At 36.3% G+C, this 25,231-nt stretch overlaps 2 protein-coding genes across 2 annotated transcripts in view; one reads left to right on the plus strand and one right to left on the minus strand.

Annotated features, from left to right (window-relative positions):
- nup85 (nucleoporin 85) overlaps positions 1–17,496 on the minus strand; it is a 40,892-nt gene extending 23,396 nt beyond the window's left edge. The window contains 10 exon segments of the mRNA XM_056448635.1: positions 1,892–2,023; positions 5,794–5,916; positions 7,505–7,639; positions 8,339–8,460; positions 9,569–9,638; positions 10,617–10,660; positions 10,754–10,824; positions 14,627–14,783; positions 15,879–15,972; positions 17,337–17,496. Coding sequence (XP_056304610.1) covers positions 1,892–2,023; positions 5,794–5,916; positions 7,505–7,639; positions 8,339–8,460; positions 9,569–9,638; positions 10,617–10,660; positions 10,754–10,824; positions 14,627–14,783; positions 15,879–15,972; positions 17,337–17,369 — 981 coding nt within the window. The 5' untranslated portion in view covers positions 17,370–17,496.
- A 1,115-nt stretch (positions 17,497–18,611) lies between these two features.
- sumo2b (small ubiquitin like modifier 2b) overlaps positions 18,612–25,231 on the plus strand; it is a 22,400-nt gene continuing 15,780 nt past the window's right edge. Inside the window, exons 1-2 of the mRNA XM_056452934.1 lie at positions 18,612–18,717; positions 21,656–21,787. Coding sequence (XP_056308909.1) covers positions 18,697–18,717; positions 21,656–21,787 — 153 coding nt within the window. The 5' untranslated portion in view covers positions 18,612–18,696. The remainder of the gene's footprint in view (positions 18,718–21,655; positions 21,788–25,231) is intronic.

Consider the following 25,231-nt stretch of genomic DNA (forward strand, 5'->3'; position numbering starts at 1 on the left):
CGGCAGTTTCACTTTAACTCATGAACATTTCATTCATGCCCCCGTGACAATCTGGGGTATTAGACGCAAGTAAGGAGTAAAGACTGGTGAGAGTTTTATGGAGTTTAATAACGCACGCCAAATGGAAAGAAAAAAACTTCTACGTTTCGTGATGTGTGTTTTGTGTGTGTGTGTGTGTGGTCCTTTACTAACAGCTGTGTGTGCGGATCTTGGCGGAAAACATGATGAAAAGTCCAACATGACGGTAATAGTTTGATCACGGTGTTCATGTTTAACTGAACAGTTAGTAAACACAAGCACATCTTATTGAACATCATTTCTTTTCATCACCAATTATCATAGTAGAACAGTCTCTCAAGCAGGTTGTGATGTATTTTGGAAACAGGAGATGAGTTCCTGGTCTAATGCCCCCCTGGCTTGAGGAACCCATTCTGAAAGACTTATTATTTGGATAGCACACATATTCTAAATGCCTTCGGCAGAATTGTTTGTTTGTTTGTTTGTTTGTTTGTTTGTTTGTTTGTTTGTATGTATGTATGTATGTATGTATGTATGTATGTATGTATGTATGTATGTATGCATGCATATGTATGTATGTATGTATGTATGTATGTATGTATGTATGTATATATATATATATATATATATGGCGATGCAGTGGTGCAGTAGGTAGTGCTGTCGCCTCACAGCAAGAAGGACGCTGACAGTTCATTCCGCTGTGGCGACCCCAGATTAATAAAGGGACTAAGTCGAAAAGAAAATGAATGAATGAATGTATATATATATATATATATATATATATATATATATATATATAAACCAGCAAACCAAAAAACAACTGATAACAAATTTAACAAATGATTTATTATTTCAATATTTCATATAAATATTATTTTGAATGATATTAATAGTTTTAGCAAGCCATTTCTTTTGTTTAGGTTAGCTTTATGTATTAAAATGTTTAAAATCTAAAATGAAAGTAAATAAAATCCTACCACCACACTAATGCTGTTCACAACAGACTCGGCATGCACAAATAAATTGTGATATTCGCACATAAATCGACGCGTGAACAGTTTGACTTTACTCACTTCATTCACGTCAGATTCACTTCACAATAGAAGTGGATTCGTGTGATGGGCAGTGCTTCTGTCTGCCCGGTGACTCTAGCTCCATTGTTAAATGGCTAACATGGACTTTATTAACGAGAATAGCTGTGTTTTAGCCTTTTTTAGAAGGCTGAAAAACAGCTGAGACTCGTTTGGTGGGAGGCTTTCAGCAGTGCCTCAGAATGAGGCGAGCCCGGTTTAATGAGCTGTTGTCTGGTGTCAGCAAGAGGACTTCCTTTCAGCACACCAACTGCAAGCGCTACTTCATAATCACGCATAATCACCAACTTCTGATTGGTTAATGCAGAGCGAATCGCATCAAGCGCAAAAAATGTGTAACTTGCGCCGCTTCATTCGTGCGAATCACGTCTTTCGCGCCACCTCATTCACACGAATCGTTCCGCAGTATGTCTATCTTTGCACTGACTTTTTTTAATAATTATTTTTTTAAGGGTTTCACCTTTATTGGAATAGGACAGTGGAGATTTTACGAACAGGAAAGTATGCGAGGCAGAGAAAGGGGAAGATCGGCAAAGGACCTCAAGCCGGGAATCGATGTGTCGACGCACTAACCACTAAGCTATCGGCGCAGACATCTTTGCCCTGACTTAACATGTAAATCACTGGCGATTGACGCTTCACTCGCATCTGATGTGAATGCAAAATTAACAACAACAAAAAAAGACCAAAACACTATTAAAAGATTCCAACTTTAAAATATGAATATGTAAAATAAATAAATATCCTTGAGAAACCAAAGCTACTAAAGTAAGTGCTTGTACCTGAGCGTAGTAGTGCAGGTCAGGAGGTTTGATGGTGGGGTGAGTGAAGAGCAGCCGAGACACCAGAAAATGATACCAGGTGCTCATCAGATCCTTCTGCTCCAGAATCACATCTTCATCACCCAGCAGAATCTGACACAAACACACACACACACACACACACACACACACACACACACATACAGAGTGAAAACCACAGCACATCTACAGCCCATCAGCACATCTACAGCCAGGTGCGTCCATGCAATACTGCCAGGGAAAAAGAATGACACTGCAATATTGTTTATTTCTGCAATATAAGAATGACTTCAGCATCAATATCGCATTGTGTGTGTCCGCATTAGTCACATCACAGGACATGCAATGTTGAGTTGGGATTATAGTTGATCACAAATCTCATGTGTTCTCTATTGTTGGAGTCATGGCAGAGAATAACCGAGTGAAACTTCATCCTTTGTATGCGTTTTAAAGGCATTTCAAGAGAGTTTAAAGCATTTAGGCACAAAAAAGTACAACATTTGTAATTTTTTTTTTTTTAAGATTTATTATTGGCCTTTTTGCCTTTATTAAATAGGACAGGTTTTAGACAGGAAACGAAGTTGGAGAGAGAGAGAGAGAGAGAGAGAGAGAGAGAGAGAGAGAGGTGGGGGCGGGGGTAGGGTAGGGAAATGTCCCTAAACCAGGATTCGAACTCGGAACGCCCTGATGTGCTACTGCACCATATGTCGATGCGCTAACCACTAGGCCGACAACATTTGTAACTTTAACCAATAATAGTTTTACTGAATTATTAATACAAGGAAGACTATACTGTGTTATTTTACATTTGATTATTCTATTTCTGTACCCGAATACGGTTTCACTGTTGTATATTTTCTTACTTGCAATATAATTATATTTTATACATTATTCACACCCTTACAAAATCACCCCAGTCCATCTAAATTCAAGACTTCTTTCCAAAAGAGCTATTCAAGTCATCTGGTGAAATTGTAGTCATACTATGTATATATATATATACATAGTATGACTACAATTTCACACGATATATAGATAGATATATATAGATATAGATATTGTAATATTTATATATATATATATATATATATATATATATATATATATATATATATATATATATATATATATATATATATATATATATATATATATATATATATAAATATTACAATATCTATATTTATATATATATATATATATATATATATATATATATATATATATATATATATATATATATTCAAGGAGATATATATATATATATATATATATATATATATATATATATATATATATATATATATATATATATATATCATAATATTTTTTGTTTTTCTCCTGTTGCGCTCAACGAAACAACCAAATGAACAGAGAAGGGTCTCATGACCTTAAGGTTAACTTCACACCTTTCTCCAAATTTCAGGAGGTAAAATATTGACCCTTAAGCATGACCAAACAACCAGAGAAGGGTCTCCAAACCTTAAGGTTAACTTTCTCCAAATTCCAGGAGGTAGACTACTGACTCTAGATGATCAAGCTGACACTACCAACCTCAAATTTGTTCTTTGCAACCAGAAATAATGTGCAACTAGCTGAGAGAGAAGGTGGGTCTGCTCAACTCACTCTTCTCTCTTACCTAATAGGCTGACCTTTGGCCGGCACTCAAATTTTGACTATAAAGGTGAGGGTTTCTAGCTGAAACACTGGAAGCTCAGCTGTGGGTGCACATCGCCTGGCATTCTCGGATTTGTGTTGGCTCCCCAGTCTTTAAAGAGGAAAATATTGGCACGTCTCTGAGGTTGGATATACTTGTATCAAATTGCTTGGGGTTTTCATTATCTGTCTTTTATCGATGTAATCCTTATTACTCATCTTTACTTCGCATTATAAGCCCTTTTATGCAATTTTGTTGCATTTCGATTAATGATGTTTATGAGTATGATTCACGATTATTGAATATTATTGTGATAATTGATATCAGCTGTGTGAACCAGCAATGAACAGTTGTATTGCTTGATTAATATGGTGTACGGACCGTTTTTGGTGCCTTCTCTTGTCGATTAGCACCGCACTTGTCTCACTTGCATAAACACAAACCATACTAAAACCTTTTTGGTATGCTGAAACATTTTACATACTAACATTTTGGTCATACTAAAAAACAATGTCAGATTTTTCCAATATCATAATGTATTTAATTGGTATGCAAACAGCGGTGGAAAGAGTACTGAAAAATCACTCAAGTAAAAGTACCATTACTTGCCTAAAAATGTAGTGCGAGTAGAGTAAAAGTATCTGATGTAAATATTACTCAAAGTAGGAGTAAAAAGTAGCCCTTTTAAAAGTACACAAGAGTAGTGAGTATTACGCTGTTAAAAACTGATGCGTTTACATGTAATTTGTGGATGTGTGTGTAAACGTAACATTCTGTAGTGCATCTAGTTATTGCCCAGCAGGCACACAACATCATAAGACGTTATTATTAGCTTAGATTTAGGTTGTGACGTCCAAAATTCAACGTCTAGCCAGCATCTAAGGACAACGTTATTTTGATGTCCAATAATGACGTTGATATTTGGTCGATTTTATGTTGTTAGAAAGTAACCAAAATCCAACGTCGATCCAACATCTAAAACAAACAACATATTGACGTCAAAATACTGACATTTATTCATGAGGTACGACAACCAGAATCCAACGTCTGATAAATGTCAATAGCGATAACGTCCACACAACATCAAGTTGTTACATCATTAGACATTGATATTCGGTTAGTTTTAGGTTGGACGTTGGACATTGACGCAGGCCTGACGTTAAGTTCTGACATCAACTCGATTTTCATTTCCAAACAAACTGCAACGTCCCCATGACATTGGGGTACAACGTCAATCTGACGTCATGTTGACGTCTCTTGTGCCTGCTGGGTGTTTAAAGCCATTTCGGTCATCATACAGTAAACATCCGTCATCAGTGACATGCAACTAAACAGTCTCTGGGTCAATGAGTGTAAAGATTTTGGACATCTTCTTGGACACTTTTAATGCTTCCAAACAGTTTGCTGCAATTATAAATCACCCATGTCTTGAGGTTGTTCATTATGATGCGATTTACCTTCTATATGTGATTTGATTGGACTCGTAGGACTGAATTTTTTTTATCCCATTAGACAAGAAATAATACAGTAGTGACTGCAGGTTGAAGGAAATTAGTGGAGTAAAAGTAAAGACACAGCACTAAAAATGTACTCAAGGGAAAGTAAAAGTACACATTATTAAACTATTAAGTAAATTACAATTCCTGAGAAAAACTACTTAATTACAGTGATTTGAGTATTTGTAATTAGTTACTTTACATCACTGTATGCAAATGTGGTTGACATACAAATAAAGCTAAGTAAACTATAATTGTTACTGTTTGGCTTTGTTGTTTTGCATGTTAAATATAACGTTATTTACTTGTTATATATATATATATATATATATATATATATATATATATATATATATATATATATATATATATATATATATATATATATATATATATATATGATATGAAGGTATAATATATCTATTATAGTCGAGTAGTGTATAATTTAAATATGACATGCATATGTACAAAATAAATTTGATTTTATTTATTTAAATTGATTTGATTGCCGGATTTAATTTGCACTGGTAAAATTGTAGACAACTAAATGAAAATAAAAGTTATTAAAATAAAAAAAAAGGTTGGTAACCACTGATCTAGAAGGATTGGGGGGGTGATTGTAAAAGGGAGATGAATAAGCAAACGACAAGCTTGGATGAATAAGACAGAGCAAAGACAGAAAAGAAATTAACAGTCTGATATTGTGCAGCTGTAGAGTCAGAGATGCTGACCTTGCAGAGAGTCTCCAGCTCTGCGCTGCTGGCGAATGTGTGGTCCTGAAGACAGCGGTCACACTCCTCATGCCAGTGTCTCCATTTCACATCAAACTCAGTCAGAGTCTGAGCTCCTGCAGGCTGAGGAACACACACAGACACACACAAGATTTTATTATCCTCATGGAAAGCACATGAGGTTTAATAAATCGGAGAACTGATTTTGGTCACTCGTACAATAATGTTCCATTAACATATGTTGGCTGATGAACATATATTAAGCCAACATTCATCCACCAAAATTAATAAACCCCCCGACAGGATTATCGGCAGCCTGGCATGAAGTGGAGAACTGTTTTTATGTTACTTCCAGATAACAACCACTGAATAACTCAGGTTCATCTGGGAACTGAGAATCACACTGACTGTTTGGCGCCATCTTGTGTCTGCGTAATGTGCAGGTTAGTGTATACTCCATCAGCTGTTTTAGTTTCTGTCAGCTTTGTGTTTTTGACAGTTTGGCCCATCTTGTGTCTGAATAATGTGCAGGTTATTGTATACTCCATCAGCTGTTTTAGTTTCTGTCAGCTTTGTGTTTTTGACTGTTTGGCGTCATCTTGTGTCTGAATAATGTGCAGGTTATTGTATACTCCATCAGCTGTTTTAGTTTCTGTCAGCTTTGTGTTTTTGACTGTTTGGCGTCATCTTGTGTCTGAATAATGTGCAGGTTAGTGTATACTCCATCAGCTGTTTTAGTTTCTGTCAGCTTTGTGTTTTTGACTGTTTGGCGCCATCTTGTGTCTGCGTAATGTGCAGGTTAGTGTATACTCCATCAGCTGTTTTAGTTTCTGTCAGCTTTGTGTTTTTGACAGTTTGGCCCATCTTGTGTCTGAATAATGCGCAGGTTAGTGTATACTCCATCAGCTGTTTTAGTGTCTGTCAGCTTTGCGTTTTTTACTGTTGGCGCCATCTTGTGTCTGAATAATGCGCAGGTTAGTGTATACTCCATCAGCTGTTTTAGTGTCTGTCAGTTTTGTGTTTTCGACAGTTTTGGTGCCATCTTGTGTCTGAATAATGCGCAGGTTAGTGTATACTCCATCAGCTGTTTTCATTTCTGTCAGCTTTGTGTTTTTGACTGTTCGGCGCCATCTTGTGTCTGAATAATGCTCAGGTTAGTGTATACTCCATCAGCTGTTTCCGTTTCTGTCAGCTTTGTGTTTTTGACTATTTGGCGCCATCTTGTGTCTGAATAATGCACAGGTTAGTGTATACTCCATCAGCTGTTTTAGTGTCTGTTAGCTTTACGTTTTTGATTATTTGGCGCCATCTTGTGTCTGAATAATGCTCAGGTTAGTGTATACTCCCTCAGCTGTTTTAGTTTCTGTCAGCTTTCCGTTTAACTACAGAATTAATAAACTATTAAGGCTCAGAACAATGTGTCTAATTTTTATATTCTGGGTAAGTATCTATTCAATAATCAAGATAAAGTACATCCAGGATGGTTGTTTTTGCAGAATAAAGCCTTCAGTCTTATACAACAGTGCTTCGCCATTAAACCTGTCGGGTTTTATTCTGCGATAACAACCTCCCGGATGTACTTTATTTATAACATATACTATATAGACACTCACCACTTACATGCTTAAGTTTAAAAGAAGTTTAAAAGAAGGAAAAAAAAAGTTTTGTTTTTATAGCTATGATTTTGTGTGTGATATGCTGATGTACATACGTTGAATATGGGCATAGTCTGTAAGAGTGTGTCCATGCGCTTGAACACTGAGCTGCTCTCCATCCGCAGAGACGCCTGTTTGGACAGAATCTGACGAGCTTCATCCATGCGGCCCTGCAGGACTAAACTGGTCACCTGCACACACACATCAATATTCATATCAAACGATATAAATAAATATCATATTAAATGCAAGCCTGTGTTTTTGCCAACTTTTGTCTATACATCTAAAATAAAGGAGGACTCCACCAAAAATGAAAACGTGAAATGAATCTATCTAATATTCAATTGAAATATCCATATCTCTCTATACTGCCAGCCCTAATCTGTATATATGCAGTTTTGAAGATCCTATATTTTACTCACTTTTCAAATATTTCCAAAGTGACGTTTACAATTTTCACAGTATTCATATCCTATTATTTCTTCTGGAGAAAGTATTAATAATTTAAAGTAAAATAATTTAAAGATGAACTCACTTTCACTTTTATAATTTGCGTACTTTACAACAACTATGTCTATAGATTATGATATTTATTTTTTATTTAAACCAAAAAGCCTTTCTATTTATACATTTTTTAACAGTTTATATTCATAAATGTTAATAATAATCTGTAATAATAAAAATAATAATAATAATAATAATTATTATTATTATTATTATTATTATTATTACTATAATAATAAAGCAATTTTAAATTTTACATTTATTCTTCAAAACCATACCTTTACTGAACTAAACCATGATTTAAAAATAATTAAAACAATGAATATAATGATGAATATAATGATGATGAGGAGGAAGATGATGATGAATATGATGTATTTTCTCACCACGTCCCAGTAGGCCTGGTGTTGAGTGGGGTTTTCGCTCTGCAGCACTTCTCTGGCTCTGGTGTCCACATCTGACTTATGCAGACGCACCCAGTTCAGCAAGTGGAGAAGAAGAGATCCGGCTACAACACAAACAGACAGTCAAAAACTATAGCAAGACTCATTTATTATTAATATAGCACTTTATAATATATATTTCTAATAACTGATTTCTAATATCTTTGCCATGATGACAGCACATAATATTTGACTAGATATTTTTCAAGATCCTTAAAAGTGACATTTAAAGGCTTCACTAGGTTAATTAGGCAAGTTAGTGTAATTGGGCAAGTCATTGTATAACAGTGGTTTGTTCTGTGGACAATCCAAAACTAACATTTCTTAAGGGGGCTAATAATTTTGACCTTAAAACTGCTTTTATTCTAGCCAATATAAAACGAATGAGACTTTCTCCAGAAGAAAAAATATTATAGGAAATACTGTGAAAATATCCTTAATCCATTAAATATCACAATTTGAAACCGAATAGAAATTGCAGAGGAGAACAAATAATTTTGTCCTCAACAGCAGATATATAATCTTAAATATTTTATAAATAACACTTTTATAATACAGTCTAAAGACCTACTTTTGCTAGAAATTCTACCATTTGTAAAGGATTCACATTTAAGAGTATTTCCATTAAAGACCAAATAAAAGCTGTTAGTTTTGATATAAACATATAATCAAATGTTTATGAGAGCACAATTTTACATTCAGTTCTATTTCAAATTGCAATAAAAGTTGTTGTTTTGCATTATTATTTCTGATATCTTTTTTATATTTGTATTGTTTGTAGATGAGAGATGTGTGTGTGTGTGTGTGTGTGTGTGTGTGTGTGTGTATGTATGATTTTGTCAAGTACGATGCGATCCTGCATTAACATCCATGTTGAAACTGGAACATAATTTTTGTTGGTAATCCATACCTATTCCCTACTTCTAAACCCAACCATAACTGTAAATGATTGCCAAAATCAGAGGAGTATAATAGTTGGATAACAATCATATACTGTAGAAGAGCATAAACCAAACCGTAAGCCTAAATTTAACATAAACACCAAACGTATCCCTTAATTCTGATTGGCCGATTGGAATGTTGTTCCAATATAGATGTTAATCCAGGAACATGTCCTACTTGATGAAATCAGGTTGGTGGTGTGTGTGTGTGTGTGTGTGTGTGTGTGTGTACCTGGAGCTGCCTCGATGAACAGAACCTCACACAGGTTCCAGATCAGCTCGATGGCCAGGAGAATAGAGACCTAGAGAGAACACAGCAACACTTATGAGTGCAACAGAATACATTCAGACTTCAGCATGTCCATCAGAAATGCTATTTATTTATTTATTTATTTAATTGCATTCATTTCCACATTTACTTACTGATATATTGTGAATAGCTTTTTCACATTTGATACACATGCATCAAACAATAATCATTACAATCCGGAAATAATTTAAATAACGTAAATAATAAGCACTCAACAATATTATAATATGGTATAATAAAACCTACCATAATCATAAAATAATTGTGTAATCAAAGTAATATCCGATGTCCATCTGAGTTCATTACACTCTAAAGTTACTTTATTACTCACATTTTAACTGTGTAGCTCATGTATTATTAATATTGAAATATTCTGAATCCATGAGTAATGTTTTCATTGTGGAAATCTAAAATATTTGCAAAACTTCCTAATTATATCATCAGAATGCATGCACATTATATTTAGTCACGTTTAATTTCTCACTTAGTTTTACTAAATAGTATGCATGATAAGTTATTTTCAGAATGCATGTTAATTATGTTTTGTGATCTAATGATTAATTTCATCTAAAACAATTAGAACTCGTGTTTCTTATTAATACATTACTATTGAATTTATTTACATTTTGAATTTCTTAATATGATTTTTTACTTTTATTTAATTTCCAACTTGTAATACATGTTGTTTTGGGATTCGTTATTACTTCTAAAATATTCAATTCACTTTGTCATTGCAGTTTTAAATGATATTACAACATTTAAATTAATACCAAATCTAATATTTCCGTTTTATTGTTTGCTTTCCCTATAATTTGTTATAAATTTCAAAAGTAGTTTTACTTCACAATAATTCTGATTAGAATAAAACTGATATGAAAACAATTAAAACAATTTTAAACAATTCCAAAACATATAATGGTATTAAAAGCTCATTATCAGTGGGTTTGGTAGCATGTTTAATTAACAGTACCTGATCTCCATACTGCGATGCTAAAGATCCATCTTGTGCTGAAACTGGAAAGAGAATGAGAGCGTCATCAGCTTATTGAATGCATCATCATCATCATCATCATCATCTTCATCTCATCTGTTGTGTTTAAGGTTTACCTGCGTTCTGCTGGAGCTCCTCCATACAGGCTCTGATCACAGACCTGTAGTTCCTGCTGATGCTTACAAACCTGCAGCACACAACAGCACATCACATCACACTACAGTCATTAAAGGTGCTGTGTGTAAGTTTTTGACTCTTTTAAAGCATAAGAATACCATAACATGTTTGCAGATAGTTATAGATATAGAAACATACTGAGTGAACATATTTGTTTATCTGTAAGACAATGCTGAAGTCAGATATTCTGCTTTGATAATGTGCGTTATGTGCCGGAATGTCTGTTGTGTTTTGATCTCTATAACCAGCCCACTGCCAGTTTAACTGCTTATATTGCAGCACTCCGGGCTACCATGTTGAGAAACTGTTTATTTAATTTTCTCAATACATGCGGTAACAGCTAAAACAATAACTTCTGAAGGACAGCAGAAGCCTCCGAAATGACAAGCAGATTCAGAGTTATAAAAATACATGAGGTGGTAAATAATCTAGATATTATAAACGTTATCTGATACCGTGGAGCACTCAATCTTCAGGCATGTTCGCTCCTGTTTGTGTCATCAATCTGGCAACCGGCGTGTGCCGTCATTGGAGAAAACCCTCCAGTATGTATTTTGAATTTGCACTGCTATACCTAGTTGAACCACTACACACAATCCTAAACACTCTTGTTTATTGTTCAAATTGATTACCTTTTCGTTCTGTTGAGGGTTGCCTCATTGATTTCTATTATAATGACATTTTTTATTGCAAAGCCATGACAGCATATAATCATGCATTCTTGATTGTTGCTGGTTTTCCCTGTTGGGAAATGGTCAAATTTGTTGTTTTTACTGTTGATCATCAGTTGGCAACAAAAGAGTTTCTGGCTTTTATATAGAGTAAAAGAGCAGATTATAGTGTGTGTGCGCAGAAATACACTCACTGGGCTCTATTTTAACAATCTAGACACAGAGACACTAGAAGACACAGAGACACAGAGACCAGAGACACAGAATCTAGACACTAAAGCGCATGGCGCAAAACCATTAAGTGCGTGTCTGAATCCACTTTTGCTATTTTAAGGATGGAAAAATACGCTCTGTGCCTGGCGCATGGTCTAACAGGGTTGTGCTTATTCTCTTAATGAGTTATTATAGGTGTGTTTTGAGCATAACATGCATTAAACCAATCAAAGTCTCTTCTCTCATTCCCTTAAAGAGTCAGCTGTGTCGCGCCATTGCGCATTTGCTATTTACATGGCGGACTTTGTAAAAAGAGAAAACTGAAGCTTCACTATTGAGAAAACAGTTAAGCAGAGCATCTGCAGCACGAGGATAAAGAACGAGACTCCTCCATTCAGCCTCTTGACTTTTTCCTTTACTTTATTTTTACTCTTTACTCCTTTACTTTGGTGGAGTAAGGAAACAGTGTTGAAACAGTGTTGAAACAGTAACTGAACTGAACTTAAACACTACAAACTGAACTACACTGTTCCTATTTACTGTGACCTTTTATGTGAAGCTGCTTTGACACAATCTACATTGTATAAGCGCTATACAAATAAAGGTGAATTGAATTGAATTGTTGTACGCACTCCACTGAAGACATCCATTAGGCGACATATTTCATTTCCTTTGTTAAGCGCAGAGATTTAATTCAAAATTATTTCTAAATTCAGTTCTAATTTCCAGCAAAGGAATAAATAAACCATAATAATGAAGTGTGGTCAAAAAACTGAGTTATTTTCAAACACACAGTCCTGTTCTTATGCCCCATATGGTGATGCAGACGTCTCCAAAACCCCACAGGTAAACAAATCTAAACTTGTTTTTATTAAAACAAATATAAATATGCATCTAAATAATAATACTACTAATAATAACAACATTATACAAATGCAAACTGTCATCAATAAACTGAAAAAAACCCAGAGATGAAGGCATGGAGGTAGTGCTATTTCTATCTATGTAGAAAAATAATATATTTTTGTAACATTTTAATCCTTTATTGTTTTCATCTGTAAAGATATTTGTGTATTGCTGTACATCCTGAGTGTATTAAGCATTGTGTTAGCATTTGAACCCGCATAAGCGCATAACTAACACGCTCTTCGCTGGACTTTAGAGCAGCATTGTTGGCAACGTGCCAACAATGCGCCTTAACACACCTCCTTTTTAGACCAGCACGCCCATGAGTCAACAAAGCGCAAATGCATTTGCTATTTGAACAACGTGGCACAAAACATGAAAATTAGGGATTTTATTAAGAAAAATAACATAAAATTTAACAAATTGCGCCAAACACATCTTGCGTCTTATTGATATTGATATTATTGTCGTATGATAGGGCCCACTATGTTTTGGCCCATTTCCACTGAGTGGTACGGTACAGTTCGATACTCTTTTATGGCCGTTTCCACTGTCCAAAGGCATACCGAACCGAACCGTACTATACCACTACTATACCAGCAGATTTACCCTGTGCCCCTTAGTTTTGTACGAGCCAGTCTGAAGCGAGAGCGGTTTCCTTTCTTGCTTGCGCTCACATTTATATCTGAAATAACAAACTTCTTGAGCTGATGATAATAACGTGCACTTAATTATTGACGTGCTTTTGAAACCTGATCCTGTCAGACACTGACAAACGCGAGAGTCTGCTGCGTGTAGTTTTTCTGTAAGTGGTAACATATCGGAGACTGTAAGGGGCTGTATGTGTTCATATATGTTCATTTATTTAGTTATTTAATATAATTACAGACGTTACAGTAGGCTGTTATCATTGATCTGCAGTTATAGTCAACTCATGTTCATAGAAAGGTTAGTAATGAACATTTCTACACAAGTATTTATGTGTACGAAGCATCCGTTTTGTGAGAAGTGCTTCTCATATGATATGGGAACGACCCGTACAGCTTTATTGTAGACACCACAGCTTTGTTTTACACCACACCCACCAAGAGTACCATTGGTACCCTTTTAGCAGTGGAAACGCAAGCCTGATAAAGGTGACCCATACCGACCTGTACTGTACCTTACTGTACAAGTCAGTGGAAACGAGCCATTTATGAGAGCTGAGCTGCTTATTTTAATTTTCTGAGATATACCAAGGTAAGTGCTCTCTCACAAAAACACACACTATACTCTATATAACTCTACTTAAAAGCCAGAAACTATGCTTTTTGTACTGCAACAGATGATTAACTGTAAAAATAACAAATTGTACTTCAAAACAGGGAAAACCAGCAACAATCAAGAACGCATGAGTATATGCTGTCATGGCTTTGCAATGAAAAATGTGATTATAATGGAAGTCAATGGGGGCAAAAACAGCACCAACATAATGAAAGGGGAGTCAATTTGCCAAGAGTGTATTGTTGAGTTCTTAAAAAATTGTCAAAGAATTTTCCCAAAATATGTGTCAAAATAAGATTCGTCACCAAAATCAGTCTATTTGCTGAAGCACAGAGAAAGCTGTGGCCAAATTAAGCCTCAAAATCAGCCAAGAGTGGATGAAAACATCCCCTACAACAGTGTTTCCCAACCCTGTTCCTGGAGGCACACCAACAGTACATATTTTGGATGTCTCCCTTTTCTGACCCATTAACTTCAGGTGTTGGCGTCTCTTCTGATGTTATGATCAGTTGATTCAGGTGTGCCTTCAGGAACAGGGTTGGGAAACACTGCCCTACAGCATACAAGCGTTAACGTTTTGGCATTTTACCCTTATTTACCAGGACAGTAGTCACAGCAAATGGGCATGATTTGAACTTGGGATGCCCAGAACACTGTTTCGCTATATGCCATGTGCACTAACCACTGGGCTATCAGTCCGACACACACACTGCACCTTTAACCTGTCCTGCTCACTGTGTCTCATGCGTGAGGACTCACTGCGTCTTCTTGTTTTTGCTGGGCGCATCCTCTTTGATCTTCTGCAGCCCCATGAAGATGAGATGCGACTCGTTGAAGAGCTTGCACAGGATGGGCGAGCAGATGTCTTCATCTTTCCTCACCACGTGCACCAGCGGAGAGCCGGCAGAGCTCGAACCTGAACACAAAAACACCCCTCAGGACTAGGACGGCTTTTGGTTTCATGTTTCTGTCACACACTAATAATGCATACATTAACACAAACACATGTATGTATGTATGCATGTGTGTTATATATATATATATGTGTGTGTGTGTGTGTGTGTATGTATCTACATTGCTTGTGATTGTATGAATGTGTACATACATACATATATATACATATACCTATATGTATGTATGTATGTATGTATGTATGCATGCATGCATATATATATATATATATATATATATATATATATATATATATATATATATATATATATATATATATATATATATATATATATATATATATGTGTGTGTGTATGTGTTATATATATATATATATATGTGTGTGTATGTGTTATATATATATATATATATGTGTGTGTGTATGTGTTATATATATATATATATATGTGTGTGTGTATGTGTTATATATATATATATATATGTGTGTGTGTATGTGTTATATATATATGTGTGTGTGTATGTGTTATATATATATATATATGTGTGTGTGTATGTGTTATATATATATATATATATGTGTGTGTGTATGTGTTATATATATATATATATATACACGCATACATATACATAATACACGCATCTCAGATACATATACATGCATAAATAACACATACACATTTACACACATATACATGCGCGCGCGCACGCACACACACGCGCACACACACGCGCACACACACACGCACACGCACACGCACACACACACACAAAGAGATATGTATGTAAACACATACATACCCATACACACAAACATATACTGTATGTAATTAGATACAGTACTACTCACACACACAGATACACATACCCACACACTCACATACACATATACATACATACACACACACACACACACACACACACACATACAAACACATATATATGCACAGAGAGAGAGACACACACGCACGCACGCACGCACGCACACACGCACGCACGCACGCACGCACACACACACACACACACGCGCACACACGCACGCACAAAAACGCAGGCACACGCGCGCACACACACACACACAGTGCCTCCAGACTCTGAATACCTTTTAGTTTGTAGTTAGTCTCGTAAACTAGCAGATCTCCAGGTCCCCATTCAAAGCCCAAGTGTTTCTGATGAACTCCAGCAGCGGGAACAAACTGTGAGAAGAAACACACCTGATATCTCACACACTCAAAATCTCCATCCAAAGACCACAGTTTGACCCCGAAAATATTATTTTATTGCTCATGTGACCATTTTCAGAGGCATAGGATTTTTTCATTAAAAACAAAACGAACCTTTATACTTCTATTTATTATTTATATAATATACTTTATAGTTCTATTTACTATATTATTATTAATATTGATGTCACCTACTAGGGTGACGCAGTGGCGCAGTAGGTAGTGCTGTCGCCTCACAGCAAGAAGATCGCAGGTTTGAGCCTCGGCTGGGCCAGTTGGTGTTTCTGTGTGGGGTTTGCATGTTCTCCCTGCGTTCGCGTGGGTTTCCCTCACAGTCCAAAGACATGCGGTACAGGTGAATGGGGAAGGCTAAATTGTCTGTTGTGTATGAGTGTGAGTGAGTGTGTGTGGATGTTTCCCAGAGATGGGTTGCAGCTAGAAGGGCATCCGCTGCGTAAAACACATGCTGGATAAGTTAGCGGTTCATTCTGCTGTGGTGACCCCAGAATAACAAAGGGACTAAGCTGAAAACAAAATGAATGAATGAATGAATGAATGTAACCTACTTATTTACTTATGAAGCCGATAAATTACTATTCATAATGCATTTATAGTATTTTTAAGTCAAAAATTTTATATAAACAATAATATTCAAAACATAAAAAGCACATTAAATAATATTCAGAATGAAAGTAATAATCATAACTAATAGTATAATGATCAACAACACTAATTTATTGTCAAATCTTTCAAAAGCTTTTTAATTACATTTCAGCACTTCACATTAGCTACAGTATGATCATTTACTCTTATTTACAGGTCTAAATAACTGCAAATTGTGGATTTACACTCAAATATATATCAATAAATTACATCAAATACATTATAAGTCACGATACATGATGAAGAAACAGTGTGTCAGCAATTTTTAGACTACTTATATTGAAAAGTCAGTTGAAACATTACAGTAAACACTTTATTCTCACTGAATATGCTTTAATCTATACATTATTTTAAATATATTAAATTCAACATTAATTAAATTGTTATATAAAATGCGAACAGAAAAAAGACGGTAAATACGACACTTAGTGCCATAATGTACAGTAATAATGTGTATATTTGAAATTCTTCCTAGCAGCATGCTTTATAGATGGTTTATAAATATATTATTCTATATAATTATGTCATAAGTAGTGTAATATGTACCTTTAAACACCAACTTAACACCGAAAACGTAATTATTAATGTCCCACATGCGTTAAATGCACATATAACTTGCTCTGTGCATTAATACTCATATATACAGATGACTCTACATAACTCAGCTTATTTACCGTGGTGCTGGGCTCCACGTCCACCTCCTCCATAACCCGTAGATGGTAAATCCTCCTGAATATTAGTGAAAAATATTATTTTAATTAGATATTCAACACTTCCAGCAGTCAGAATCGAGCGCCGTGAGTCTGAAGAAGGACCCCTGATGCCTGCTGTCTGCGCGGTTAGTACAGCGCACTGAATGCCTGAGCAAAATACTAACGACTCTTGATTACTTATGTGGCGAATGAAATTATTCTATAAAAATTAAAAACAGCAACTGTATGTGTATTATTAGGAAACGCTAATTGATTCTAATTTATAAGTAGCATTTAGTAAGTGTATTTTATATTACGCATAAAATCGGAGTAAAAATTAAATATTAGTTTATGAAATCATTTTTAATATTCAGATGGTGTATGGCGCTGTTCTCCAGACACTTGGAGGCCAGTACAATTATTATATTTCAGCTGTTAAAATTACCAGTATAGTATGTAATGTTAAATATAATAAAAATAAAACAAAAAGAATAAATAAAAATCTAATATTATTGTACAGTCAAAAACCACATTTATGAATATTATTTTAAAAGAATTTTTATTTTTATATTAAAATAAATATATTATTACATTTGCATCAATTTAAACTATTGTGTAATTAAGTATTTTATTTCCTGATATATCACTAAAAAAGCTCATAAAATAATAATAAAATCTCATTATTGTAACGTGTCTGAAATACTAAGCTGTATATAGCCTTAATATTTACTCACTGTCCATTTTAAGGGCTAAAATCTTGTTTTTCATAAGAGGTTTTATTCACAGATTTGTTAGAGTAAATAATCTCACTCATGTGTTGTAGTTAATCTCTTTTCCTGGCATTTGTGTTGAATAATTCTAAAATAATGTTAGAGGTGCATCTGCTTATCTCCGAATTTCATCAAGAACAAAATGGCTTCCCTTCCCACTCCAGAGGGAAGAGACCTGAATCATTCCCTCACAAATCGTGACAATATACTTATTAAACATCATTCATACCAATATATCTGTCGAGTATTTGATCATATAAGATGTTTGATGCATAATATTAATATTTTGTGTTATTTCTGTTCATATTTGGTCTCACATTTTTTTACTAGACGAGATGTAGTGCACGAGTGCGCGTGCATGTTCCTTCTTCTCCCCGGTGGCGCGCATGACATCATCGTTGCGCATCACCCGAAGGCACGTGACCTGCTTTGGCCAATCGCGACTGAACGCGGACAACGGGCGCGCCTCTCGTGACCGCGCACGCCGTGCCTGTTTTTAACCGGGCGCGCGGACGTGCGCGTCCCCGTGGAGTCTTTGTGTGGCGGCGTAGAGAAGCGCAAATACAATAACCATGGCCGACGAGAAACCCAAGGTGAGTGGCGATTAAAAAAAAGAAAGGATTATTTATTTTTATTCACAGTTCGAGTTGTGGAAGCGACTGTGAAAACGTGAAAATACGCGGATGGAGTGATTTTTAATGTGAAATATCGCGCGTAGTGGATAAATACTGTAACTGCCGCTTTCAGAAACACCGGAAGAAGACGTGTGAACGCGCGCGGCGAGCTCACACCGCGCGTGACACTCACAGATGCGTTCAAATACAAATAATAAGAATAAAATAAGGTGAAACGGTGTAAAACTTTGGATATATAGCACAGTTTGTGCGAGCTTTCAGTATTTGCCCACTAAATCCTGATGGGAAATAGATTTCAGTTGATGAGTGAGCTGAATGGACTCCAATGTGAGCATCCATCACGTGAAACACAGCACACACTGCTAAATTTTTTAAATATTTCAGTGATTTATTTTAATTAAAAATAAATTTTAAGAGACATAAGTTAAATGAAATGCATTCTGGACCAGGATTGAATCTCCCTTTATGTTAAATTGATCAGAGTTACCATTAATATGCATCATGAAATTTAAAGGGATAGTTCACACCAAAATTAAAGCTTACTCACTATTTACTTTCCCTCACGAGTTTCTTTCTTCTGTTGAACACAAGAGAAGATATTTTCGAAAGCTGTAACCATTACCTTCCATAGTAGGAAAAACAAATTCCATGGAAGTCAATGGTTGCAGGTTTTCAGCATTCTTCAAATTATCTTCTACACAACACAAGAAAGAAACTCGTAAAGGTTTGAAACAAGTTAAAAGTGGAAAATGATAGGATTTTACATTTTTGTGTGAGTTATTCCTTTAAGATAAGACTCACAAGTTATACTCCAGCCTTCCCCATCCACATTACTGTCATGTGACGTAAATACACGGCCTATTTTTATCAACATACAGCAAACAGTACACATATGCTAATTGGCCACGGACAAACAAGGAATTGTCAAGAATATGAAATAGGGCTGCATTATAGATTGTTCCAGCATCGAAATCGCAATGCACTCATTCACAATAGTCACACCGCAGTCCAAAAAACTAATTTTTTAAAGTAGAAGTTAGACTATTTTGCTTGTTTTAATGGAAAGTAATTTAATTTTGACCTTATACTTTTAAAAAAAGCGAAAACAAAATATTTTTACTAGATTTTAAGTATTTGTTTAAATATTTGGACTATTGGTGGGCAAAGCGAGGCTTCATGAAACACTGAAACAGTCGGAGCAAATGTGTCGAAGCTTCGAAACGTTTTGAAACCCCACCCTACGGTGACACCTAGTGGTCATTTTTTATATATTGCACTGAAATAGCTTCAGCAAAGAACACTTGAGCAAATTGATGTATTAAACCCCACTTTGTAAGATAAGATCTGATAGCGATTTAGTGGAGCGGCTAGGCTTCCTGATTACCGTGTGGGGATACTGGGTTCGAATCCAGGCTGATATAGCTACTTTTAAATGCTTTAATATCAGTTTGAGATGCTTTATTCTTGTATTGTTTCGTTTCAACATTGGTTTGACATCCGAATAAACACTTTGTGAATAAATGTCTTGTTTTGGTCATAAAACAGGGTTGCTGCTAGATCAGAGACGGTTGTGGCCAGAAGTTAACAAGAATTATTTATATTAGTCATTAAATTCCCCATTCTAGTTTATTAACGTCTACCCAAAACTTAACCCAACCATCACAGTACTGTAAAATATTCATTATTGTTTTACAGTGTTACAAAAATGATGCTAAATTGATAGAGTATCCGCTGTATTATATTTAGACGACACTTTAAAACAGTAACATGATTAAAATACATAAAATCAGGAATTTTGAGTACTTGTACAAGTCGGGATTCGAACCCAAAAGTTATTTGAAGCATCATGCACACGCACGTTTCGCGAGGCTATATGAGACAGTAGAATTTTCAGACCCTGTTTGTCAAACGCAGATTCGCCAGGTCTCGAATCGCTTCTGAACTGATCGATGCTTTAAATTGCTTTAGTCACATGATCTGGTGTTTCGAAACACTTTAGTCACGTGACCAGGTGTTTCGAAACACTTTAGTCTCGTGACCTGGGTGTTTCGAAACACTTTAATCACGTGACCAGGTGTTTTGAAACACTTTAGTCACGTGACCTGGGTGTTTTGAAACACTTTAGTCACGTGACCAGGTGTTTCGAAACACTTTAGTCACGTGACCAGGTGTTTCGAAACACTTTAGTCTCGTGACCTGGGTGTTTCGAAACACTTTAATCACGTGACCAGGTGTTTCGAAACACTTTAGTCACGTGACCAGGTGTTTTGAAACACTTTAGTCATGTGACCTGGGTGTTTCGAAACACTTTAGTCACGTGACCAGGTGTTTTGAAACACTTTAGTCACGTGACCTGGGTGTTTCGAAACACTTTAATCACGTGACCAGGTGTTTCGAAACACTTTAGTCACGTGACCTGGGTGTTTCAAAACACTTTAGTCACGTGACCTGGTGTTTCGAAACACTAGTCACGTGACCTGGGTGTTTCGAAACACTTTAATCATGTGACCAGGTGTTTCGAAACACTTTAGTCACGTGACCTAGGTGTTTTGAAACACTTTAGTCACGTGACCTGGGTGTTTCGAAACACTTTAGTCACGTGATCAGGTGTTTCGAAACACTTTACTCACGTGACCTGGGTGTTTCGGATCATGCTTCGGTGCAGTGTTTCGAAACACTTGCGCTTCGGGATCTCGATACGGTGTGGAAACGTCAGTTTCACGTCAGCCATCCCTAACTGAAACTGACACGTAAGCCATACCCACTGAGCCACCGTGCCAAACATATTGCAGAAAAATAAAATATGAGATTTTTCCAGTGTTGTGCAGCTCTGATTTGAAAGTGTTTTTGGATATTGGATGTTGTTTATTTATCATCTCTGCCGTTGTTTTCTCAGGAGGGTGTAAAGACGGAAAACAACGACCACATCAACCTGAAGGTGGCGGGACAGGACGGCTCGGTGGTCCAGTTTAAAATCAAGAGACACACACCGCTCAGCAAACTCATGAAGGCCTACTGCGAGAGACAGGTGAGATCACACACACACACACACACACACACACACACACACACACACACACACAGTATCAAGAAATTAGTCTTATCTCAAGAACAACAATAAAATGCAACAACATTAAATATTTTATTGATATATTGTTCATATTTTGGGCAATGCAGTGGCGCAGTAGGTAGTGCTGTCGCCTCACAGCAAGAAGGTCGCTGGTTCGAGCCTCGGCTGGGTCAGTTGGCATTTCTATGTGGAGTTTGCATGTTCTCCCTTTGTTCGCGTGGGTTTCCTTCGGGTGCTCCGGTTTCCCCCACAGTCCAAAGACATGTGGTGGATTAAGTAAGCTAAATTACCCGTAGTGTACGTGTGTGAATGAGTGTGTGTGGATATTTCATAGTACTGGGTTGCAGCTGGAAGGGCATCCTCTGCGTAAAACATGTGCTGGATAAGTTGGCGGTTCATTCCGCTGTGGCGATCCCAGATTAATAAAGAAAGGGACTAAGCCGAAAAGAAAATTAATGAATGAATGTTCATATTTTGGTTTATTCATTTAAATTGCTCAAAAAATCATCAATATAATGATTTTTTTCCCATTTATTCTTGACTGCCACTACAAATCCAAATAGATTCTTATAAATTTAATTTTCTTTCCAGTTTTTGGAGAAACTTCTTTTCAGTATCGCAAAACACAACATGTTTCCAGGATTTACCAAATAAGGAAATTAAACAAAGAATACCCAAGGCTGATTTATACTTCTGCGTCAAGCGTATGCGTATGCTACGGCGTCGCTGACGCGTATGGAATAAAATCACTGTCATAAATCAACACATGTCAGGTTATAGTTAAACACCGTTCAGTGATTCACTGAGAAACTCTGCGCTCGCTGTCTGTAATGTTAACTTACATTATGCTAGCTCTCTATCCTCGGCCCGTTCTTAATTTTGATTCTGTAAAATGTCCAAGAAACACAGCGAAATTGGACCTCAAGTCTCAACCTTAATTACAGCTCATGACGGACATTTCTCAAAGAGGGAATAACAGAAATCTTGCCTGAGACAGTGTGTGTGGAGCTCGAGTGTCCAGCAGGCGCGACGTTGTGATCGATGACTCTCGCTTGTTTATTAATGCCTGTAACAGCGGTGACGTAATTTTGACAGTGAAGTGTCACTGTTTGATTCGTACTCGTAATCAGGACTTCGTGTCCGTGGTGAAACTGTAATTCGTGTGTGTAAAGTACACCCATCGTAAAATTATCAGTCATATACAAACAGACAAAGAAAATGTCGTATCTGTGTCTGTTCTAATCGCAGATTTTGGAATTGTACCCTCGTAAAATTACGAGTACGCTTCGTATTTACGTACGTAATTTTATTTACGCACGAAATATTTATGACAGCGATTTTATTCCATAGACGCGCACCTCTCAAAAAATTTAACTACACGTCGCAACGATACGTAGCGCAAGCTCTGTGATTGGTCGGATTGGTAGCGCTAATAAGTGTGGGCGGGACCGAGAGCCACGCGAGCCCCGATGGAGCGATTGTTTACAAGTGTGGAGTCCCATGAAGGAGCTCCAGATGGAAAGTTTTGTTTTGTGTTTACCTCATGGTTAAAGTTCTTGCACATCTGCCGGTTCCTGCCTCAAAATGAGCGAGTTTGAACCACTTGTACGTTAAGGTAGCGTTCAGAAAAAACAAAACACCAGCGAAGAAACTAGACACAGAGGAACATAAACACCTACTGCCAGCTAGCGTTTCAGAAGTGTTATTGCAGAGCAACAGAAACAGCGCGCAGAAGAATAAATGCACAGCTACGCAACATTTACTCAAAGGAGAAGAACCCTCAAAATGTCTAGATTGCAACAGAAAGCACACTGTTAAACATATTCTTGTGGAGTGCCCCATTTTTAATGTTATCAGACAACAATTTTGATCTGGAGAGACTTTAAATGAAATATTTTTAAATGTGAATCCGTCTAAAATTGTACAATTTTTATCTAAAAGAAACCTTAAAAACTGTTTCAGATTTTTTTATCTGATATATTATCATTATTATGTATGTATTTTATCTTGTATATTATTTATTGCTGTTGATTACTTTTAATTGTTAGAATATTTTTATAATTAGAGATAATTGGTATTTATAAAACGTGGTAAACTTGATCTATTTTTTTGCCATGACATAGCCATAGAAGCTGAAATGGCAATACAATTAAAACTCTCTCTCTCTCTGCACAGCTACGTGTGTTGCATGCGCCGTGGGTCACGCCGATCACTCGACGCAGAAGTATAAACCAGGCTTTAATAGAGATCCTCCGATTGATCGGCCGGAGATCGGTATCGGTCGATAATCACATTTAATAACTCAATCGCTACTCGCCAATCTGGCCGATGTCATGAACCGATCGCTGTTGTTTGTTTATGAGTTTACAAGCAGAGGAAGATGCATGTGCGCCCCTGGGTTATACAGATATCAGCACTACAACATGTGAGGAGGTAAATGATGCGATCGTTGCGCATACGTTAAAGCAGTTAAAATATATACAGATGTGGTGCGACCACTGTTTATACAGTTCATTGGCGCGAGTGATGATCTTTTTGTTGCAACCAATGTATATCCAGTGCTTTGAGCTGGTGTGACGCGAGCGGAGCAATCAGCCCTATCCTAATATCAATAACAATAATAATTCCTTACATTTATATAGCGCTTTTTTGGACACTCAAAGCGCTTTACACATGTTTCCGGGGAGTCTTATGTCCAACTGTATGATCTCTCCTGGAAGCTCTGCGAGTCTCCTGCATATTATCTGTTATTATCTGTAAAGCGGATTCTGTCCATATTAAATGGTTATAAGAGGCATGTTTAAGATTATACGCAGTAATAATAATGTATTGGATTATATGCAGCATCCTTAGTTTATTATCTTAGGTAGGACGAGATCTCCACTTAAGTATCATACTTAGAGGGAAGTGTGCTTTACGCAATGGCAAAGCTACATAAAGCTTGAAGCATCAGAATTGGTATTCGGTATCGGCCGATCACCATGACAAGGAATCAGTACTCAGTATCGGCTGCAAAAATCTTGACCGGAGCATCCCTAATACTTAGTAGTAGTCATTTTTCAGGCACGCATGTAGTGTTTAATGCGTGACCTCTGCATTTTTAAGCACAAGTTATCCTTGGTCTGCTTTCCTAATGGCGACTGGTTAAAATGAACGCATCAATTATTAACAGCGTCCATTTTAAAACGAGAGAGGATGTTGTTGAAAAGCATTGAAATTAACAGCTTATAAGCACGTGCAGCTTTTTTGGTTATTTATGTTTAAAGGAGACCTATCATGCCTCTTTTACAAGATGTAAAATAAGCCTCTGATGTCCCTAGAGTGTGTGTGTGTGTGAAGTTTCAGCTCAAAATAACACACAAATAGTGATTAATAACTCTCTTGAACTGACCCTTTTAGATC

Source organism: Danio aesculapii, chromosome 3 (assembly GCF_903798145.1).
Source record: "Danio aesculapii chromosome 3, fDanAes4.1, whole genome shotgun sequence".
Lineage (NCBI taxonomy): Eukaryota > Metazoa > Chordata > Actinopteri > Cypriniformes > Danionidae > Danio > Danio aesculapii.